Source organism: Taudactylus pleione, unplaced genomic scaffold, assembly GCF_031769625.1.
Source record: "Taudactylus pleione unplaced genomic scaffold, aTauple2 ptg001807l, whole genome shotgun sequence".
Taxonomy (NCBI): domain Eukaryota; kingdom Metazoa; phylum Chordata; class Amphibia; order Anura; family Myobatrachidae; genus Taudactylus; species Taudactylus pleione.
In genome coordinates, this window is record NW_028286204.1 from 358,133 (window position 1) to 380,611 (window position 22,479).

The 22,479-nt window shown below is 46.1% G+C and overlaps 2 protein-coding genes across 2 annotated transcripts in view; one reads left to right on the plus strand and one right to left on the minus strand.

Moving 5' to 3' along the window:
* LOC148436336 (di-N-acetylchitobiase-like) overlaps positions 1-13,745 on the plus strand; it is a 40,476-nt gene extending 26,731 nt beyond the window's left edge. The window contains exons 5-8 of the mRNA XM_088465028.1: positions 9,867-10,038; positions 11,035-11,132; positions 11,889-12,050; positions 12,146-13,745. Coding sequence (XP_088321154.1) covers positions 9,867-10,038; positions 11,035-11,132; positions 11,889-12,050; positions 12,146-12,331 — 618 coding nt within the window. The 3' untranslated portion in view covers positions 12,332-13,745. The remainder of the gene's footprint in view (positions 1-9,866; positions 10,039-11,034; positions 11,133-11,888; positions 12,051-12,145) is intronic.
* A 3,051-nt stretch (positions 13,746-16,796) lies between these two features.
* The window catches only part of SPATA1 (spermatogenesis associated 1), a 119,596-nt gene continuing 113,913 nt past the window's right edge, over positions 16,797-22,479 (minus strand). Inside the window, exon 12 of the mRNA XM_088465036.1 lies at positions 16,797-17,043. Coding sequence (XP_088321162.1) covers positions 16,942-17,043 — 102 coding nt within the window. The 3' untranslated portion in view covers positions 16,797-16,941. The remainder of the gene's footprint in view (positions 17,044-22,479) is intronic.

The following is a 22,479-nucleotide window of genomic DNA, read 5'->3' on the forward strand; positions in this document are numbered from 1 at the left end:
GTGATACTAGTGTATGGGGACAGCAGGCCATTCCGGGAGAGGAAGGTAAGTAGGAGATATCTGTGATACTAGAGTATGGGGACAGCGAGCCAATCCAGGAGAGAAAGGTAAGCAGGAGATATCTGTGATATTAGTGTATGGGGACAGCAGGCCATTCCGGGAGAGGAAGGTAAGCAGGAGATATCTGTGATACTAGTGTATGGGGACAGCGGCCATTCCGGGAGAGGAAGGTAAGCAGGAGATATCTGTGATACTAGTGTATGGGGACAGCGGCCATTCCGGGAGAGGAAGGTAAGTAGGAGATATCTGTGATACTAGTGTATGGGGACAGCGGCCATTGCGGGAGAGGAAGGTAAGCAGGAGATATCTGTGATACTAGTGTATGAGGACAGAAGGACTTTCCGGGAGAGGAAGGTAAGTAGGAGATATCTGTGATACTAGAGTATGGGGACAGCGGCCATTGCGGGAGAGGAAGGTAAGCAGGAGATATCTGTGATACTAGTGTATGAGGACAGAAGGACATTCCGGGAGAGGAAGGTAAGTAGGAGATATCTGTGATACTAGTGTATGGGGACAGCGGGACATTCCGGGAGAGAAAGGTAAGTAGGAGATATCTGTGATACTAGTGTATGGGGACACCGGGCCATTCCGGGAGAGAAAGGTAAGCAGGAGATATCTGTGATACTAGTGTATGGGGACAGCGGCCATTCCGGGAGAAGAAGGTAAGTAGGAGATATCTGTGATACTAGTGTATGGGGACAGCGGACATTCCATGAGAGGAAGGTACGCAGGAGGTATCTGTGATACTAGTGTATGGGGACAGCGGGCCATTCCGGGAGTGGAAGGTAAGCAGGAGATATCTGTAATACTAGTGTATTGTGACAGTGGGACATTCCGGGAGAGAAAGGTAAGCAGGAGATATCTGTGATACTAGTGTATGGGGACAGCGGGCCATACCAGGAGAGGAAGGTAAGCAGGAGATATCTGTGATACTAGTGTATGGGGACAGCGGCCATTCCGGAAGAGAAAGGTAAGCAGGAGATATCTGTGATACTAGTGTATGAGGACAGCGGCCATTCCGGGAGAGGAAGGTAAGTAGGAGATAGCTGTGATACTAGTGTATGGGGACAGCGGGCCACATCGGGAGAGGAAGGTAAGCAGGAGATATCTGTGATACTAGTGTATGGGGACAGCGGATATTCCAGGAGAGGAAGGTAATCAGGAGATATCTGTGATACTAGTGTATGAGTACTGCGGCCATTCGGGGAGAGGAAGGTAAGTAGGAGATAGCTGTGATACTAGTGTATGGGGACAGCGGCCATTCCGGGAGAGGAAGGTAAGTAGGAGATATCTGTGATACTAGTGTATGGGGACAGCGGCCATTCCGGGAGAGGAAGGTAAGCAGGAGATATCTGTGATACTAGTGTATGAGGACAGCGGCCATTCCGGGAGAGGAAGGTAAGCAGGAGATATCTGTGATACTAGTGTATGGGGACAGCGGCCATTCCGGGAGAGGAAGGTAAGGAGGAGATATCTGTGATACTAGTGTATGGGGACAGCGGGCCACATCGGGAGAGGAAGGTAAGTAGGAGATATTTGTGATACTAGTGTATGGGGACAGCGGGACATTCCGCCAGAGGAAGGTAAGCAGGAGATATATGTGATACTAGTGTATGGGGACAGCGGCCATTCTGGGAGAGGATGGTAAGCAGGAGATATCTGTGATACTAGTGTATGGGGACAGCGGGCCATTCCGGGAGAGAAAGGTAAGTAGGAGATATCTGTGATACTAGTGTATGGGGACAGCGGGACATTCCGCCAGCGGAAGGTAAGCAGGAGATATGTGATACTAGTGTATGGGGACAGCGGCCCTTCCGCGAGAGGAAGGTAAGCAGGAGATACATGTGATACTAGTGTATGGGGACAGCGGGCCATTCCGGGAGAGGAAGGTAAGTAGGAGATATCTGTGATACTAGTGTATGGGGACAGTGGGCCATTCCAGGAGAGAAAGGTAAGCAGGAGATATCTGTGATACTAGTGTATAGGGACAGTGGGCCATTCCGGGAGAGAAAGGTAATACTAGTGTATGGGGACAGTGGGGCATTCCGGGAGAGGAAGGTGAGCAGGAGATATCTGTGATACTAGTGTATGAGCACAGCGGGCCATTCCGGGAGAGGAAGGTAAGTAGGAGATATCTGTGATACTAGTGTATGGGGACAGCGGGCCATTCCGGGAGAGAAAGGTAAGTAGGAGAAGGTAAGATGGAGATATCTGTGATACTAGTGTATGGGGACAGCGGCCATTCCAGGAGAGGAAGGTAAGCAGGAGATATCTGTGATACTAGTGTATGGGGACAGCGGCCATTCCGTGAGAGAAAGGTAAGCAGGAGATATCTGTGATACTAGTGTATGAGGACAGCGGCCATTCCGGGAGAGGAAGGTAAGTAGGAGATATCTGTGATACTAGTGTATGGGGACAGCGGCCATTCCGGGAGAGGAAGGTAAGCAGGAGATATCTGTGATACTAGTGTATGGGGACAGCAGGCCATTCCGGGAGAGGAAGGTAAGTAGGAGATATCTGTGATACTAGAGTATGGGGACAGCGAGCCATTCCAGGAGAGAAAGGTAAGCAGGAGATATCTGTGATATTAGTGTATGGGGACAGTAGGCCATTCCGGGAGAGGAAGGTAAGCAGGAGATATCTGTGATACTAGTGTATGGGGACAGCGGCCATTCCGGGAGAGGAAGGTAAGCAGGAGATATCTGTGATACTAGTGTATGGGGACAGCGGCCATTCCGGGAGAGGAAGGTAAGTAGGAGATATCTTTGATACTAGTGTATGGGGACAGCGGCCATTGCGGGAGAGGAAGGTAAGCAGGAGATATCTGTGATACTAGTGTATGAGGACAGAAGGACATTCCGGGAGAGGAAGGTAAGTAGGAGATATCTGTGATACTAGTGTATGGGGACAGCGGGACATTCCGGGAGAGAAAGGTAAGTAGGAGATATCTGTGATACTAGTGTATGGGGACACCGGGCCATTCCGGGAGAGAAAGGTAAGCAGGAGATATCTGTGATACTAGTGTATGGGGACAGCGGCCATTCCGGGAGAGGAAGGTAAGTAGGAGATATCTGTGATACTAGTGTATGGGGACAGCGGACATTCCAGGAGAGGAAGGTAAGCAGGAGGTATCTGTGATACTAGTGTATGGGGACAGTGGGCCATTCCGGGAGAGGAAGGTAAGCAGGAGATATCTGTGATACTAGTGTATGGGGACAGCGGACATTCCATGAGAGGAAGGTACGCAGGAGGTATCTGTGATACTAGTGTATGGGGACAGCGGGCCATTCCGGGAGTGGAAGGTAAGCAGGAGATATCTGTAATACTAGTGTATTGTGACAGTGGGACATTCTGGGAGAGAAAGGTAAGCAGGAGATATCTGTGATACTAGTGTATAGGGACAGTGGGCCATTCCGGGAGAGAAAGGTAATACTAGTGTATGGGGACAGTGGGGCATTCCGGGAGAGGAAGGTGAGCAGGAGATATCTGTGATACTAGTGTATGAGCACAGCGGGCCATTCCGGGAGAGGAAGGTAAGTAGGAGATATCTGTGATACTAGTGTATGGGGACAGTGGGCCATTCCGGGAGAGAAAGGTAAGTAGGAGAAGGTAAGCTGGAGATATCTGTGATACTAGTGTATGGGGACAGCGGCCATTCCAGGAGAGGAAGGTAAGCAGGAGATATCTGTGATACTAGTGTATGGGGACAGCGGCCATTCCGGGAGAGAAAGGTAAGCAGGAGATATCTGTGATACTAGTGTATGAGGACAGCGGCCATTCCGGGAGAGGAAGGTAAGTAGGAGATATCTGTGATACTAGTGTATGGGGACAGCGGCCATTCCGGGAGAGGAAGGTAAGCAGGAGATATCTGTGATACTAGTGTATGGGGACAGCAGGCCATTCCGGGAGAGGAAGGTAAGTAGGAGATATCTGTGATACTAGAGTATGGGGACAGCGAGCCATTCCAGGAGAGAAAGGTAAGCAGGAGATATCTGTGATATTAGTGTATGGGGACAGTAGGCCATTCCGGGAGAGGAAGGTAAGCAGGAGATATCTGTGATACTAGTGTATGGGGACAGCGGCCATTCCGGGAGAGGAAGGTAAGCAGGAGATATCTGTGATACTAGTGTATGGGGACAGCGGCCATTCCGGGAGAGGAAGGTAAGTAGGAGATATCTTTGATACTAGTGTATGGGGACAGCGGCCATTGCGGGAGAGGAAGGTAAGCAGGAGATATCTGTGATACTAGTGTATGAGGACAGAAGGACATTCCGGGAGAGGAAGGTAAGTAGGAGATATCTGTGATACTAGAGTATGGGGACAGCGGCCATTGCGGGAGAGGAAGGTAAGCAGGAGATATCTGTGATACTAGTGTATGAGGACAGAAGGACATTCCGGGAGAGGAAGGTAAGTAGGAGATATCTGTGATACTAGTGTATGGGGACAGCGGGACATTCCGGGAGAGAAAGGTAAGTAGGAGATATCTGTGATACTAGTGTATGGGGACACCGGGCCATTCCGGGAGAGAAAGGTAAGCAGGAGATATCTGTGATACTAGTGTATGGGGACAGCGGCCATTCCGGGAGAGGAAGGTAAGTAGGAGATATCTGTGATACTAGTGTATGGGGACAGCGGACATTCCAGGAGAGGAAGGTAAGCAGGAGGTATCTGTGTTACTAGTGTATGGGGACAGTGGGCCATTCCGGGAGAGGAACGTAAGCAGGAGATATCTGTAATACTAGTGTATTGTGACAGTGGGACATTCCGGGAGAGAAAGGTAAGCAGGAGATATCTGTGATACTAGTGTATGGGGACAGCGGGCCATACCGGGAGAGGAAGGTAAGCAGGAGATATCTGTGATACTAGTGTATGGGGACAGCGGCCATTCCGGGAGAGAAAGGTAAGCAGGAGATATCTGTGATACTAGTGTATGAGGACAGCGGCCATTCCGGGAGAGGAAGGTAAGTAGGAGATAGCTGTGATACTAGTGTATGGGGACAGCGGGCCACATCGGGAGAGGAAGGTAAGCAGGAGATATCTCTGATACTAGTGTATGGGGACAGCGGACATTCCTGGAGAGGAAGGTAAGTAGGAGATAGCTGTGATACTAGTGTATGGGGACAGCGGGCCATTCCGGGAGAGGAAGGTAAGCAGGAGATATCTGTGATACTAGGGTATGGGGACAGCGGCCATTCCGGGAGAGGAAGGTAAGCAGGAGATATCTGTGATACTAATGTATGGGGACAGCGGCCATTCCGGGAGAGGAAGGTAAGCAGGAGATATCTGTGATACTAGTGTATGATGACAGCGGCCATTCCGGGAGAGGAAGGTAAGCAGGAGATATCTGTGATACTAGTGTATGGGGACAGCGGCCATTCCGGGAGAGGAAGGTAAGGAGGAGATATCTGTGATACTAGTGTATGGGGACAGCGGGCCACATCGGGAGAGGAAGGTAAGTAGGAGATATCTGTGATACTAGTGTATGGGGACAGCGGGACATTCCGCCAGAGGAAGGTAAGCAGGAGATATATGTGATACTAGTGTATGGGGACAGCGGGCCATACCGGGAGAGAAAGGTAAGTAGGAGATATCTGTGATACTAGTGTATGGGGACAGCGGGACATTCCGCCAGTGGAAGGTAAGCAGGAGATATCTGTGATACTAGTGTATGGGGACAGCGGCCATTCCGGGAGAGGAAGGTAAGCAGGAGATACCTGTGATACTAGTGTATGGGGACAGCGGGCCATTCCGGGAGAGGAAGGTAAGTAGGAGATATATGTGATACTAGTGTATGGGGACAGTGGGCCATTCCGGGAGAGAAAGGTAAGCAGGAGATATCTGTGATACTAATGTATGGGGACAGTGGGCCATTCCCGGGAGAGAAAGGTAATACTAGTGTATGGGGACAGTGGGGCATTCCGGGAGAGGAAGGTGAGCAGGAGATATCTGTGATACTAGTGTATGAGGACAGCGGGCCATTCTGGGAGAGGAAGGTAAGTAGGAGATATCTGTGATACTAGTGTATGGGGACAGCGGGCCATTCCGGGAGAGAAAGGTAAGTAGGAGAAGGTAAGCTGGAGATATCTGTGATACTAGTGTATGGGGACAGCGGCCATTCCAGGAGAGGAAGGTAAGCAGGAGATATCTTTGATACTAGTGTATGGGGACAGCGGCCATTCCAGGAGAGGAAGGTAAGCAGGAGATATCTGTGATACTAGTGTATGGGGACAGCGGCCATTCCGGGAGAGGAAGGTAAGCAGGAGATATCTGTGATACTAGTGTATGGGGACAGCAGGCCATTCCGGGAGAGGAAGGTAAGCAGGAGATATCTGTGATACTAGTGTATGGGGACAGCGGCCATTCCGGGAGAGGAAGGTAAGCAGGAGATATCTGTGATACTAGTGTATGGGGACAGCGGCCATTCCGGGAGAGGAAGGTAAGTAGGAGATATCTGTGATACTAGTGTATGGGGACAGCGGCCATTCCGGGAGAGGAAGGTAAGCAGGAGATATCTGTGATACTAGTGTATGGGTACAGAAGGACATTCCGGGAGAGGAAGGTAAGTAGGAGATATCTGTGATACTAGAGTATGGGGACAGCGGCCATTGCGGGAGAGGAAGGTAAGTAGGAGATATCTGTGATACTAGTGTATGGGGACAGCGGGACATTCCGGGAGAGAAAGGTAAGTAGGAGATATCTGTGATACTAGTGTATGGGGACAGCGGGACATTCCGGGAGAGAAAGGTAAGTAGGAGATATCTGTGATACTAGTGTATGTGGACACCGGGCCATTCCGGGAGAGAAAGGTAAGCAGGAGATATCTGTGATACTAGTGTATGGGGACAGCGGCCATTCCGGGAGAGGAAGGTAAGTAGGAGATATCTGTGATACTAGTGTATGGGGACAGCGGCCATTCCGGGAGAAGAAGGTAAGTAGGAGATATCTGTGATACTAGTGTATGGGGACAGTGGGACATTCCGGGAGAGGAAGGTAAGCAGGAGATATCTGTGATACTAGTGTATGAGGACAGAAGGACATTCCGGGAGAGGAAGGTAAGTAGGAGATATCTGTGATACTAGAGTATGGGGACAGCGGGACATTCCGGGAGAGAAAGGTAAGTAGGAGATATCTGTGATACTAGAGTATGGGGACAGCGGGACATTCCGGGAGAGGAAGGTAAGCAGGAGATATCTGTGATACTAGTGTATGGGGACAGCGGGACATTCCGGGAGAGAATGGTAAGCAGGAGATATCTGTGATACTAGTGTATGGGGACAGCGGGACATTCCGGGAGAGGAAGGTAAGCAGGAGATATCTGTGATACTAGTGTATGGGGACAGCGGGACATTCCGGGAGAGGAAGGTAAGCAGGAGATATCTGTGATACTAGTGTATGGGGACAGCGGGACATTCCGGGAGAGGAAGGTAAGTAGGAGATACAGTGTCTGTGATTTTTCTTGCGTTACCTTTTTGATGAATGGCCCAAAAACTTGTAGAAATGAAGTGATAATGAATAGAGACCATAATCTCTGTATAACTTCAGGTCAGACATCTCGGGTGTATAAAGTAATGCCTGTACTTAAGGCCAGATTTATGATGGATCGCTATTGCAATTGCGCACGCAGACGGCCGATTGTTTCGTACTGCGCTTGCGTATGCATCGTGATCGCAGAGACCATGCAGACCCATCGCAGAGTGATTGATATGAAGCGAGCGTTTGGGGGTGTTGACGGGGGGAGTGGTCAGCGAAATGCAGGCGTGCTAATCTGATTGAACGCCACATAGGCGTGCATAAATTAGCCACTGCGACGGTATATGCAGCTTGTATGCTTACTGCGTGCGATGAGGTTAGCAATTTAGAGGTAAGGTCAGACCTGCTGTTATTGTGCGTGAGGGGCCGATGTTACTCGATGTTCCCGATGTATACGCAGGATTGCAAAGTATTACGTATGTGCGAAAGTGGTAGTGGGCGTCTATATGCTGGCTGTGGATGTCTGTAATAGCTTTGCGATGGCAGTCATTACCATATGTTCGCAACACACCAGCGTGCGATTATGGAGCTGCAATAGCGATCCTTGCTGAATCAGGCCCTTAGTGCAATAGGCAACAGGAGAAAGGCTTCATGTGACAGGCACAACCCTAAGGCTCTCCTTTACTATAATAAATAGCCCCAATAACTACTTTATTAAATATATAAACAAGAAATAGGGAACGCAAAAGTAGAGTATTACAAATTCATTTATATGGTATAATTACCAGGACATACAATTGAAACATAAAATGCTATTTAAAACCACAAAGGGTTATTACTTAAGATATATAGTAGGGAGAAGTATAATGTAAAGTAAAACTTCCTAACATAAAATGCAAATATAAAGTCCACCAAAGTCTCTAGAAATCCGGTATATTTTAGAAACCCAGTTAGGTATGGGACAAGGATAATTGAATGCAGTTTTTTAGCCTAAATGCTGATGTTCTATTCAACCTCACTACCGTCAGTGCACCTCACCACCGCTGTAGGTCGTATTCACCAGTAGCAATCCCGGTGTGACGGCAGCGGAGGGGGGCAGAACCTCGGTGAATTACGCTCCCCTAGAGATGTTAATAGCCACCACCTGATGTTTTTGTGGCGCCAGATCAGCAGGAGCAAGACGTCATCGGCCGATGTACAGAGGGAATGCACCAGAGATGGCAACTTTGTATCCAGAAAAGTTCCAGTTGTTAGAGCGCATACCACTTGAGAACTTTGGCGATGATGGACCAGCATATAAGGGAATCCTCAATCCTTCTTTATTAAATACTTTGATACAAGTGATATATATTATAGAGGAGTGAACTCCATTGTATTTCCCTACCTACGGTTGAGTAGTACAGTACTTGGGATTTACTCTGTATATATTTCTGTGCCATAACTAAATGATACATTTCTGATGGTGGTAACAGTTACTGTCTCAGCGTCACAGATCTGTATTTACAGTGACCAGCTGGGAGGGGGGGGGGGGGGCTGGGAGTTTGGGGGAATTGCCACATGGGTGGTTGTAAGCTGCGGCCACAATCATACGCCGCCCTCGTCTCCTCCAATACTGTCCTCTATGGCACCAAAAATCTCCTGGCTAATCTGTCCCAAAAGTGCCGATCCGTGTTAGTGACGCCGCTTACAGGGAATGTAACAATAGAATCTTTTTTTTTATTGTCTTGTTTTTGGCAATTTAAATCTTGAACGCTTTGATGTATGAAAAAAACAAATTACGTTTATGAATCTGACTTGTGGACATTTAGACCAAATTTCCCACTTTTATTTTTGCAAAGCTGAACTCATTGGTTTTAGAGAATCTTCTCACCCGTTTATTCAATCAGAAAAGAGATTGCGGTTTCGGGGGGGGCTGTAGGCCGCGCACACGGTTTCTGAACCACTTGTTACGCTCTTTCGCAGGGAACCCCCATTTGAACATGCAGAAGCACAAAGCGCCCGGGCTATGATGTGATTTCACTGATGTCCTCTCTTATAAAAAAACACACAAAACATTTTTGCTATGGTCGTGCTAAGCCCAGACTGTGACCGCGGGAAATTCCAGCGCAGAACCTGTCGTACTGGTGGAGCGCAGCGCCTGGCTCATGTGCACAGACCATGGTTTACTACATAAACAAAGTCAGGTTAAATCAGAAATCTAAGATTCCAGGACATTTTCTTCAGCAGGAGATTCTATAATACAATATACTTGTAAGATATTTAGGAATATTGGATGTTTTAAATTTTTTTGCTTTATACTGTAGACTGTGATAAATTCTGCCCTGCACCACGTCTAGGTTACAATTGATGTTCCGTGGTCTCCCAAATGCATTTATGACCGTTGCTATAACTACACCGGTATAGCCGACCTGTGCGACTTCCTGCTTGTTATGTCCTATGACGACCAGTCTCAAGTCTGGAAAAAATCGATCGCTGGAGCAAACGCACCGTTCGACGACACCATAACTGGTCAGTTTACAAACCCTTTGTGACGGCGCAGTGTTTAAAGATCATTTTCCTGCAGTTGTGAAATCCGATACATAGGGGGTTATTTACTAAAGCGGTAACCTGTAACAGACAAGTAATCGCCGATTGTCTAACTTGAGCTAAATCGATCAAAACAAAATGATTGGTTGCTAAGGGTTATTTTAGGTTTATTTATGATCCTTAATAGAGCATCTGCAGATTGCACAGCCATTTACAGAGAATATTAATTCATGAACATCAGTCCCTGGCAAATTTGAGCTTACAGTTTAGGGAACCTATTTATTAAAAGTTTGTGGGGTTAACGATGGAGAGGGATCTTCTGTTCCCTTCCCGGCAGCGTAGATTCTCACGCATGCATTAGGCCAGCTGTTTCCCAAGCCCGGCAGTAAAGTGATCTTTTTGGGCCAACTCGCCTAACAGTATGTTTTTGTACTGTGGGAAGAAACCCACACAAACATGGGAGAACATGTGGTAACCGCGCTGTGTCCTCATACCTGCCTAAAGCCTCATTACTGATCTCCTCCAATATGGGGCACAGGTGGCATCATTGGTGATACCATTACTTTTCTAGGGACCAGCGCAGGTGTAACGGGTAACTGGTGCTTCTCTGCAATCTCTGTCTCATCGCCAACCACTGGTCTATACCAGCGACATCCACTGATCACTGACGGGTAATGGATCCTCCGCTGATAAATGCAGTAACAGCGCTGCCCTATAGAAGCTGGGATACAATGTTAATTTATTGCCATCAGTCACCTATTGCTGAGGGCTGTAAAACAATGAGAATATAATGAGTAACTGTATAATGTAGAATTAGGAGAATTGCTCATTAACGGTTACAAATAGAATTATGACGCAAATGCCGCAATCACCCGTCACCCACTTCTTACTGTCATTTTACAGCTATAAGTCGTCATCATCATCGTCTGATTTTCTTTCATTTTACATATAACCCACATTTCATTTCTCTTTCTCCAGGTTATATTCAGTTTATTAATTTGGGGGTCAATCCTAAGAAGCTGGTAATGGGTGTCCCCTGGTACGGCTACGACTATTCCTGTGTCCAGCTAACGGAGGTAATTATCTGGGGGAGCACACATTGGCCTCTGCGCTCTGATTCTCCTGTATAATCCCAGGGATCATTGCTGTACATAATGGTGCACACTGACAAGTGCAGGAGCCGATGTCACCATGATCCTTCTATAGTCAGTGTAGTGATCACCAAGATGAGTGCAGCTACATACACCCAGAGGAGAGGCAGCGTGTCTTACACACACCCCTTCCCTAAAAGCTGTCTGCCTACACATACACCCAGAGGAGAGGCAGCGTGTCTAACACACACCCCTTCCCTAAAAGCTGTCTGCCTACACATACACCCAGAGGAGAGGCAGCGTGTCTTACACACACCCCTTCCCTAAAAGCTGTCTGCCTACACATACACCCAGAGGAGAGGCAGCGTGTCTAACACACACCCCTTCCCTAAAAGCTGTCTGCCTACACATACACCTGGTCAGTACAAGCACTATGGCGCAGTAGCCACACGGTTTATGTCTGTATTATAATACAACTGAGGCTAACAGATATTCACTGGAGCACAGAACTGAGCAGGTTACTCAAGCAAATGGGGTTTAAGACATTTTGTGGTCATTGAGGTTCATATATTTCTCACGTTGGTGCCAGAAGTGGGTTAATATGTAGTATTTATATAAGAAATAGGTTTTATTAAATGGTAAACCTGCAATATGATAAAACTAATATTTCACCAAGTTACAGTTATGAGTCAGTTAGTTGCCCCTTTTAGACTTATGAAATCTTCCTCATGTTCCCTGCAGACTAACCAGTGCAAACTGCAAAAACAAGCTCTCCGGAGGCCTGACTACAAAGCAGCAGTGGGCGACCAGGTCGGATACAGTACAATCATGAAGCAGCTGAACAGTTCAATGTCTGGGAGACTATGGGATGATGAGCAGAAAGCGGCTTTTTATAATTACAAGGTTGTTAATTGTAACTGCTGTATTCAGTAACCACTGTGTATCTTCTGGATTTCACTCAGTAGCATTAAATTTATTTCTAAAAATTGTTCCGACAGGGCTCACAAGGGAAAATCCATCAGGTCTGGTACGACGACCCGGAGAGCATTACTTTGAAGGCGGCTTATATCAAGAAACTTGGTCTTCGGGGGATCGGTATGTGGCATGGAGATCTCTTGGATTACTCCAATGACCCTAAAGCCCAGCAGCAAACCAAAGACATGTGGGAGGCATTGCTGCCATAACTGCTGTCTAGGTGCCGCGTGTGCGGCTGTGATGGCGAGACGCCAGCCTTGGTGGTGTAAGGATTCTCTGAGCTGGCATTTGTACTCGGGAGTCTTCTCCCACAATCTTGGTGCTGCCCAGAAACTGAATTAACTTGACCAAGATTATATTAATTTAAAAAAAAAAATTTGGTGGATTAATCACTATGTCTTGATTCGAAATCTACTTTTTGGTGAAAGATCTTGTTTTTTTTAAATTCTTTTAAATAAGTGCATAATGCAAACTAGTGCGCTGCTGTAACGGGGTGACGTCTCCCACTCCCTCATTGGAACCCCAATGTCACCGGGAGGTGTGAGAAAGCCGCTCGGAATACTACAATCCGGCATGTCCTCTATAATAAAGCCTGATGAAGTTTTATCGAAGCAGAATTTAGCGGTTCCCAGCTTGGAGTAGCCGGGGGAAGGTTCCCGCTTGCTATATGGTGGCAGGTTTTAGTATTGGGAAGTTGTCCAAAAGTTGGAGTATGCGCTTCGGCCCTATCTGGCTGTAACTAGCAATGCTGCACTAAAAGCCATGCAACTTGGCACTGTGGTTTTTGTCACTGGTTTGTTTCTTTCAGGAAAAATATATTTGTATACTGTGTAAATTCTACTAATAATACGTCACATGTCCTTGAGGAAGAGTCGTGTTTACTCGTAACGCGTTGGAAGCTGGGATTCACCTGCTTTGAGCCCTTGGGGACCTGGAACTGTGGCCTTGATTCAGAGACTGACGCTCTGAAAGAGCGGCCAGCATCGGGCTTGCGATGAGACCCTTGTGGTAGGGTCTCGTGGCCGCAAGCCCCAGAGAGCTTCTGGCTCTATTAGAGCCGGAAGCTCTCTCACTGACATCACTGGTGATGTCAGTGGGGCCGCCCACAAACGGCAGGCGTTCGCTTGGGAACGCCTCTGTTTGTGAAGCCACCCCCCCGCCACGCCTACAAAACGGGGCGAGCTGTCGATCACAATCGACAGCCGCCCCTTTTGTAGTGAGCCACGGAGCGAGAGATTTTCTCTCTCGCTCCGGGGCTTGCGCACGCGCAGTGTGGCCACTGCAGGTGCGCAGAGCGCACCATCGACCCGCTCGCAAGCACTTGCGGGCGGGTCTGAATCAGGCCCTGTGTGCGGCTGGCCAAACCAGATGCTTGCAGGGAGAGGGGCGTCTATCCGGAGATCTCCCTTATATACTCTCTGGAAGCACCAAATCTGGTGCTAAACACGGTATGGTTCCAATTTACGCACATTCGATGATATTTCACTCTGGATGATCCCAGAAAGTGCTTCATGTTATATAACTATTGTTTGTTTATTGAGAAATATTAATGAAGATTTTTGGATACCTATTTTTTGGATATTTTATCTTGTCATGACATATTAAATAACATACTACACTATATTGCGTCCTTTCTCTCTCCTTCCTTTTTTATATATACAGTATGTCCTGGAGGATTATGGGGTTTTGAACCATCCAAAGGTTCTATGGAGGATTGATAAACGGAACAAGATTCATCTTCTGACTCATATCTCTAATGACTTTTTGTTAGCGCCTTTGTGTATTACCTGCTTCTATATATTGATTATTGTACTGATTGTTCTTGGTGGGAACTTTGGGTTGTGCACTTTGGCAGCTGTTTTTTGGTTATATTAGTGTGCGCCATTGTTCGTTCATAAACCCTTTATGTTACGTCACATGTCCTGTCTGCTGCAGAGAATACGGTAACTTCAGGGCGTACACAAAGCTTACGTTATCTCTCCAACCTTCGTTGGGTGACGTTGAGCCCAATATCCAGTACCGGCTGCTGCTTGCGGTGGATACAGGGGCCCCTGAGCAGAAGTACTGCAGGAATAGCGCTAAATCCTGAAACTACACATGACGGCTCACTCCAATTAGCTGTAGCCGACGTGTGTTATACACTTTATATATCATAGAGGGCAGGTTCCTGAAATAGTTTTCTTTTGTAATTTAGGCTTTTTCTTAAATATTATTTTATTCTATTGAATGTCGCAGTGCTTATAACATTCTGTGCAATAATAGAGAGGAAGGTAGGATCTGTCACGTGTGTAATAATGGCCATTTCTATAGTGCTACATGTATTATAAATGTGAATAAATAATAATCTCTGCCCCCTTCAGCCTATATGCATCTAACTGGACTCAGATTCAGGCTGTATGATTAGTTATAATCAGTCCTGGCTGTGTTCTTCCTGTACATTATATACAGTCACAGCACCATGTATCCAGGTATTTATATACAGTATGCCATGCCGCGTATCCTATCCTGTACGTTATATACAGTGTGCCATGCCGCGTATCCTTTCCTGTACGTTATATACAATATGCCATGCTGCGTATCCTATCCTGTACGTTACATACAGTGTGCCATGCCGCGTATCCTTTCCTGTACGTTATATACAGTATGCCATGCCGCTTATCCTTTCCTGTACGTTATATACAGTATGCCATGCCGCATATCCTATCCTGTACGTTATATACACTATGCCATGCCGCGTATCCTTTCCTGTACGTTATATACAATATGCCATGCCGCGTATCCTTTCCTGTACGTTACATACAGTGTGCCATGCCGCTTATCCTTTCCTGTACGTTATATACAGTATGCCATGCCGCGTATCCTTTCCTGTACGTTATATACAGTATGCCATGCCGCGTATTATATCCTGTACGTTATATACAGTGTGCCATGCTGCGTATCCTTTCCTGTACGTTATATACAGTATGCCATGCCGCGTATCCTATCCTGTACGTTATATACAGTGTGCCATGCCGCGTATCCTTTCCTGTACATTACATACAGTGTGCCGTGCCGCGTATCCTATCCTGTACGTTATATACAGTATGCCGTGCCGCGTATCCTTTCCTGTACGTTACATACAGTGTGCCATGCCGCGTATCCTTTCCTGTACGTTACATACAGTGTGCCGTGCCGCGTATCCTTTCCTGTACGTTACATACAGTGTGCCGTGCCGCGTATCCTATCCTGTACGTTATATACAGTGTGCCGTGCCGCGTATCCTTTCCTGTACGTTATATACAGTATGCCATGCCGCGTATCCTTTCCTGTACGTTATATACAGTATGCCATGCCGCGTATCCTTTCCTGTACGTTATATACAGTATGCCATGCCGCGTATCCTTTCCTGTACGTTATATACAGTATGCCATGCCGCGTATCCTTTCCTGTACGTTATTTACAGTATGCCATGCCGCGTATCCTTTCCTGTACGTTATATACAGTATGCCATGCCGCGTATCCTTTCCTGTACGTTATTTACAGTATGCCATGCCGCGTATCCTTTCCTGTACGTTATATACAGTATGCCATGCCGCGTATCCTTTCCTGTACGTTATATACAGTATGCCATGCCGCGTATCCTTTCCTGTACGTTATATACAGTATGCCATGCCGCGTATCCTTTCCTGTACGTTATATACAGTATGCCGTGCCGCGTATCCTTTCCTGTACGTTATATACAGTATGCCATGCCGCGTATCCTTTCCTGTACGTTATATACAGTATGCCGTGCCGCGTATCCTTTCCTGTACGTTATATACAGTATGCCATGCTGCGTATCCTTTCTTGTGAGTGAAAACTGGACAGAAGAATCTTACATCCATATATACTGTATAAGGCGCTATGTAACATGTAAGGTTCTTTTCCCACATGTGTCAGGGCCTCTATACACTAATTTATACAGTTTAATACGGGGGTATTTATCAAAGCTGGGAGAGATAGTTAGGAGCTGATTGGTTGGTAATTTTATTTTTTACAGTTTAATCTCTCTCCCAGCTTTGATAAATACCCCCCAGTGTTTGTCACTTGTTAACAGTTCCATCATTTTAAAGGGGGCGATTCTTATGTTCTGCTGGCAGCTCTTTTTTTTTTAAGACGCCTGACGGAGCAATTCAATTGTTGCTCTGTCAGGGCGCGATAGCCGCCGGCGCCGGCATTTCTGCACGCACTCAGGAGGGTGTGAGCAGAAATGTGTGAGACAGCCCCTGGTTAGGGCACGCTAACCGCAGTTAGCGCGTCCTAACCAGAATTTTAGACAGGTTTAGCCGTTTTACATGGCTAAACCTCGTCTCATAGGCGGCGAAGAGGGCGATAATAAATGAGCGCCCAGAACAATTGAATAGCAAACTGGGCGCTCATTAATTATCACGACCTAAAAACATTTGAATTGCCCCAATGAGTCTCTTTATAACCCAACGACCTGTCTTACCCACTTTCCACTTGTGTAACCACCAGGCCACTGGCACCAAATACCTATCAGTCACGAGAGCGCCATCTTGTGGTACATGGTGATAAGTCACTTTCTGCATTGATGACTGGAATTCCCAAACCTGCAGAAGTCTATATCCCTCGGGCTTTATCATATCACTGCAGGAGCTGCCCCCATCTTTGTGTTATGATCTATTGTTAATCATGTTAAAGAAAAATCAGCTGCTTTTATTTCCCTGTATCCTAAATGACAAGGTTATAATAGACAATTTTATAAAACAAAATACAAGTCCTTATAGAAAGCCGTATAATGGCAATATAGCACGGTCGGCGTGTCCTTATGGAGGCGCGGTCACGTTGCGTACAGCGGGGGGCTGGCTAAAACCAAGGTCGCCTTCTTGTGGGCTAATTCAGCTTTCAGAACATGCAGATCGGCAGAGGCCTGTTTTCTCATCTGAAATGGAGTAAGTCACATTACGTTGTGCGATGTAGACACAGAATACCATAACGTACCTGTGACGCCGCATAGACAGGCAAATATAATCGAACGCATAAATAATAGGATGTAATGTTTATGGATCACAAACGGAATGAATTGAAACAGTTTTTCCTAAAATATTGCTCATTGGGCCTGATTCACTACCGATCGCAACTGCGATTGCAATAGCGATTACACACGATAATTTCACTGCGATAGTATGCTAATTCATTGCGATCGCTATGCCGTCATAGCACAACATAAGGACGCCCACTATACCTTACACACATCCGCAATGTTTAGCAGGACTGAGAAACCATCAGTAGCACCGAGTCCCATCACAGCCTCACACACACTTACACAGGCTCTGACCTTACTCAGGAATTACTAACCTCATCACACACAGTGATTACACAAGACTGAGATACCATCAGTAACATGGAGTACCATCACAGCCTCACACACACTTACACAGGCTCTGACCTTACTCAGGAATTACTAACCTCATCACACGCAGTGATTACACAAGACTGAGATACCATCAGTAATATGGAGTACCATCACAGCCTCACACACACTTACACAGGCTCTGACCTTACTCAAGAATTACTAACCTCATCACACACAGTGATTACACAAGAGACTGAGACACCATCAGTAACATGGAGTACCATCACAGCCTCACACACACTTACACAGGCTCTGACCTTACTCAGGAATTGCTAACCTCATCATACACAGTGATTACACAAGACTGAGAAACCATCAGTAACATGGAGTACCATCACATCCTCACACACACTTACACAGGCTCTGACCTTACTCAGGAATTACTAACCTCATCAGACGCAGTGATTACACAAGACTGAGATACCATCAGTAACATGGAGTACCATCACAGCCTCTCACACACACTTACACAGGCTCTGACCTTACTCAGGAATTACTAAGCTCATCACATGTAGTGATTACACAAGACTGAGAAACCATCATTACATGGAGTACCATCACAGCCTCACACACACTTACACAGGCTCTGATCTTACTCAGGAATTACTAACCTCATCACACGCAGTGATTACACAAGACTGAGATACCATCAGTAACATGGAGTACCATCACATCCTCACACACACTTACACAGGCTCTGACCTTACTCAGGAATTACTAACCTCATCACACGCAGTGATTACACAAGACTGAGAAACCATCATTACATGGAGTACAATCACATCCTCACACACTTACACAGGCTCTGACCTTACTCAGGAATTACTAACCTCATCACACACAGTGATTACACAAGACTGAGAAACCATCATTACATGGAGTACAATCACATCCTCACACACTTACACAGGCTCTGACCTTACTCAGGAATTACTAACCTCATCACACACAGTGATTACACAAGACTGAGAAACCATCATTACATGGAGTACAATCACATCCTCACACACACTTACACAGGCTCTGACCTTACTCAGGAATTACTAACCTCATCACACACAGTGACTACACAAGACTGAGAAACCATCAGTAACATGGAGTACCATCACAGCCTCACACACACTTACACAGGCTCTGACCTTACTCAGGAATTACTAACCTCATCACACGCAGTGATTACACAAGACTGAGAAACCATCATTACATGGAGTACAATCACATCCTCACACACACTTACACAGGCTCTGACCTTACTCAGGAATTACTAACCTCATCACACACAGTGACTACACAAGACTGAGATACCATCAGTAATATGGAGTACCATCACAGCCTCACACACACTTACACAGGCTCTGACCTTACTCAGGAATTACTAACCTCATCACACGCAGTGATTACACAAGACTGAGAAACCATCATTACATGGAGTACCATCACATCCTCACACACACTTACACAGGCTCTGACCTTATTCAGGAATTACTAACCTCATCACACGCAGTGATTACACAAGACTGAGAAACCATCATTACATGGAGTACAATCACATCCTCACACACTTACACAGGCTCTGACCTTACTCAGGAATTACTAACCACATCACACACAATGACTACACAAGACTGAGATACCATCAGTAACATGGAGTACCATCACATCCTCACACACACTTACACAGGCTCTGACCTTACTCAGGAATTACTAACCTCATCACATGCAGTGGTTACACAAGACTGAGATATCATCAGTAACATGGAGTACCATCACATCCTCTCACACACTTACACAGGCTCTGACCTTACTCAGGAATTACTAACCTCATCACACACAGTGTCTACACAAGACTGAGAAACCATCAGTAACATGGAGTACCATCACATCCTCACACACACTTACACAGGCTCTGACTGATATACAATCAGTAACATGGAGTACCATCACAGCATCACACATACTTACACAGGCTCTGACCTTACTCAGGAATTACTAACCTCATCACACGCAGTGATTACACAAGACTGAGACACCATCAGTAACATGGAGCACCATCACATCCTCACACAGAGTTACACAGGCTCTGACCTTACTCAGGAATTACTAACCTCATCACACGCAGTGACTACACAAGACTGAGATACCATCAGTAACATGGAGTACCATCACATCCTCACACACACTTACACAGGCTCTGACCTTACTCAGGAATTAGTTACCTCATCACACACATTGATTACACAAGACTGAGAAACCATGGAGTACCATCACATCCTCACACACACTTACACAGGCTCTGACCTTACTCAGGAATTACTAACCACAACACACACAGTGACTACACAAGACTGAGATACCATCAGTAACAAGGAGTACCATCACATCCTCTCACACACTTACACAGGCTCTGACCTTACTCAGGAATTACTAACCTCATCACACACAGTGACTACATAAGACTGAGAGACCATCAGTAACATGGAGTACCATCACAGCCTCACACACACTTACACAGGCTCTGACCTTACTCAGGAATTACTAACCTCATCACACACTGTGATTACACAAGACTGAGATACCATCAGTAACATGGAGTACCACCACAGCCTCACACACACTTACACAGGCTCTGACCTTACTCAGGAATTACTAAGCTCATCACACACAGTGACTACACAAGACTGAGAAACCATCAGTAACATGGAGTACCATCACAGCCTCACACACACTTACACAGGCTCTGACCTTACTCAGGAATTACTAACCTCATCACACACAGTGTCTACACAAGACTGAGAAACCATCATTACATGGAGTACAATCACATCCTCACACACACTTACACAGGCTCTGACCTTACTCAGGAATTACTAACCTCATCACACGCAGTGATTACACAAGACTGAGATACCATCAGTAACATGGAGTACCATCACAGCCTCTCACACACACTTACACAGGCTCTGACCTTACTCAGGAATTACTAAGCTCATCACATGTAGTGATTACACAAGACTGAGAAACCATCATTACATGGAGTACCATCACAGCCTCACACACACTTACACAGGCTCTGATCTTACTCAGGAATTACTAACCTCATCACACGCAGTGATTACACAAGACTGAGATACCATCAGTAACATGGAGTACCATCACATCCTCACACACACTTACACAGGCTCTGACCTTACTCAGGAATTACTAACCTCATCACACGCAGTGATTACACAAGACTGAGAAACCATCATTACATGGAGTACAATCACATCCTCACACACTTACACAGGCTCTGACCTTACTCAGGAATTACTAACCTCATCACACACAGTGATTACACAAGACTGAGAAACCATCATTACATGGAGTACAATCACATCCTCACACACTTACACAGGCTCTGACCTTACTCAGGAATTACTAACCTCATCACACACAGTGATTACACAAGACTGAGAAACCATCATTACATGGAGTACAATCACATCCTCACACACACTTACACAGGCTCTGACCTTACTCAGGAATTACTAACCTCATCACACACAGTGACTACACAAGACTGAGAAACCATCAGTAACATGGAGTACCATCACAGCCTCACACACACTTACACAGGCTCTGACCTTACTCAGGAATTACTAACCTCATCACACGCAGTGATTACACAAGACTGAGAAACCATCATTACATGGAGTACAATCACATCCTCACACACACTTACACAGGCTCTGACCTTACTCAGGAATTACTAACCTCATCACACACAGTGACTACACAAGACTGAGATACCATCAGTAATATGGAGTACCATCACAGCCTCACACACACTTACACAGGCTCTGACCTTACTCAGGAATTACTAACCTCATCACACGCAGTGATTACACAAGACTGAGAAACCATCATTACATGGAGTACCATCACATCCTCACACACACTTACACAGGCTCTGACCTTATTCAGGAATTACTAACCTCATCACACGCAGTGATTACACAAGACTGAGAAACCATCATTACATGGAGTACAATCACATCCTCACACACTTACACAGGCTCTGACCTTACTCAGGAATTACTAACCACATCACACACAATGACTACACAAGACTGAGATACCATCAGTAACATGGAGTACCATCACATCCTCACACACACTTACACAGGCTCTGACCTTACTCAGGAATTACTAACCTCATCACATGCAGTGGTTACACAAGACTGAGATATCATCAGTAACATGGAGTACCATCACATCCTCTCACACACTTACACAGGCTCTGACCTTACTCAGGAATTACTAACCTCATCACACACAGTGTCTACACAAGACTGAGAAACCATCAGTAACATGGAGTACCATCACATCCTCACACACACTTACACAGGCTCTGACTGATATACAATCAGTAACATGGAGTACCATCACAGCATCACACATACTTACACAGGCTCTGACCTTACTCAGGAATTACTAACCTCATCACACGCAGTGATTACACAAGACTGAGACACCATCAGTAACATGGAGCACCATCACATCCTCACACAGAGTTACACAGGCTCTGACCTTACTCAGGAATTACTAACCTCATCACACGCAGTGACTACACAAGACTGAGATACCATCAGTAACATGGAGTACCATCACATCCTCACACACACTTACACAGGCTCTGACCTTACTCAGGAATTAGTTACCTCATCACACACATTGATTACACAAGACTGAGAAACCATGGAGTACCATCACATCCTCACACACACTTACACAGGCTCTGACCTTACTCAGGAATTACTAACCACAACACACACAGTGACTACACAAGACTGAGATACCATCAGTAACAAGGAGTACCATCACATCCTCTCACACACTTACACAGGCTCTGACCTTACTCAGGAATTACTAACCTCATCACACACAGTGACTACATAAGACTGAGAGACCATCAGTAACATG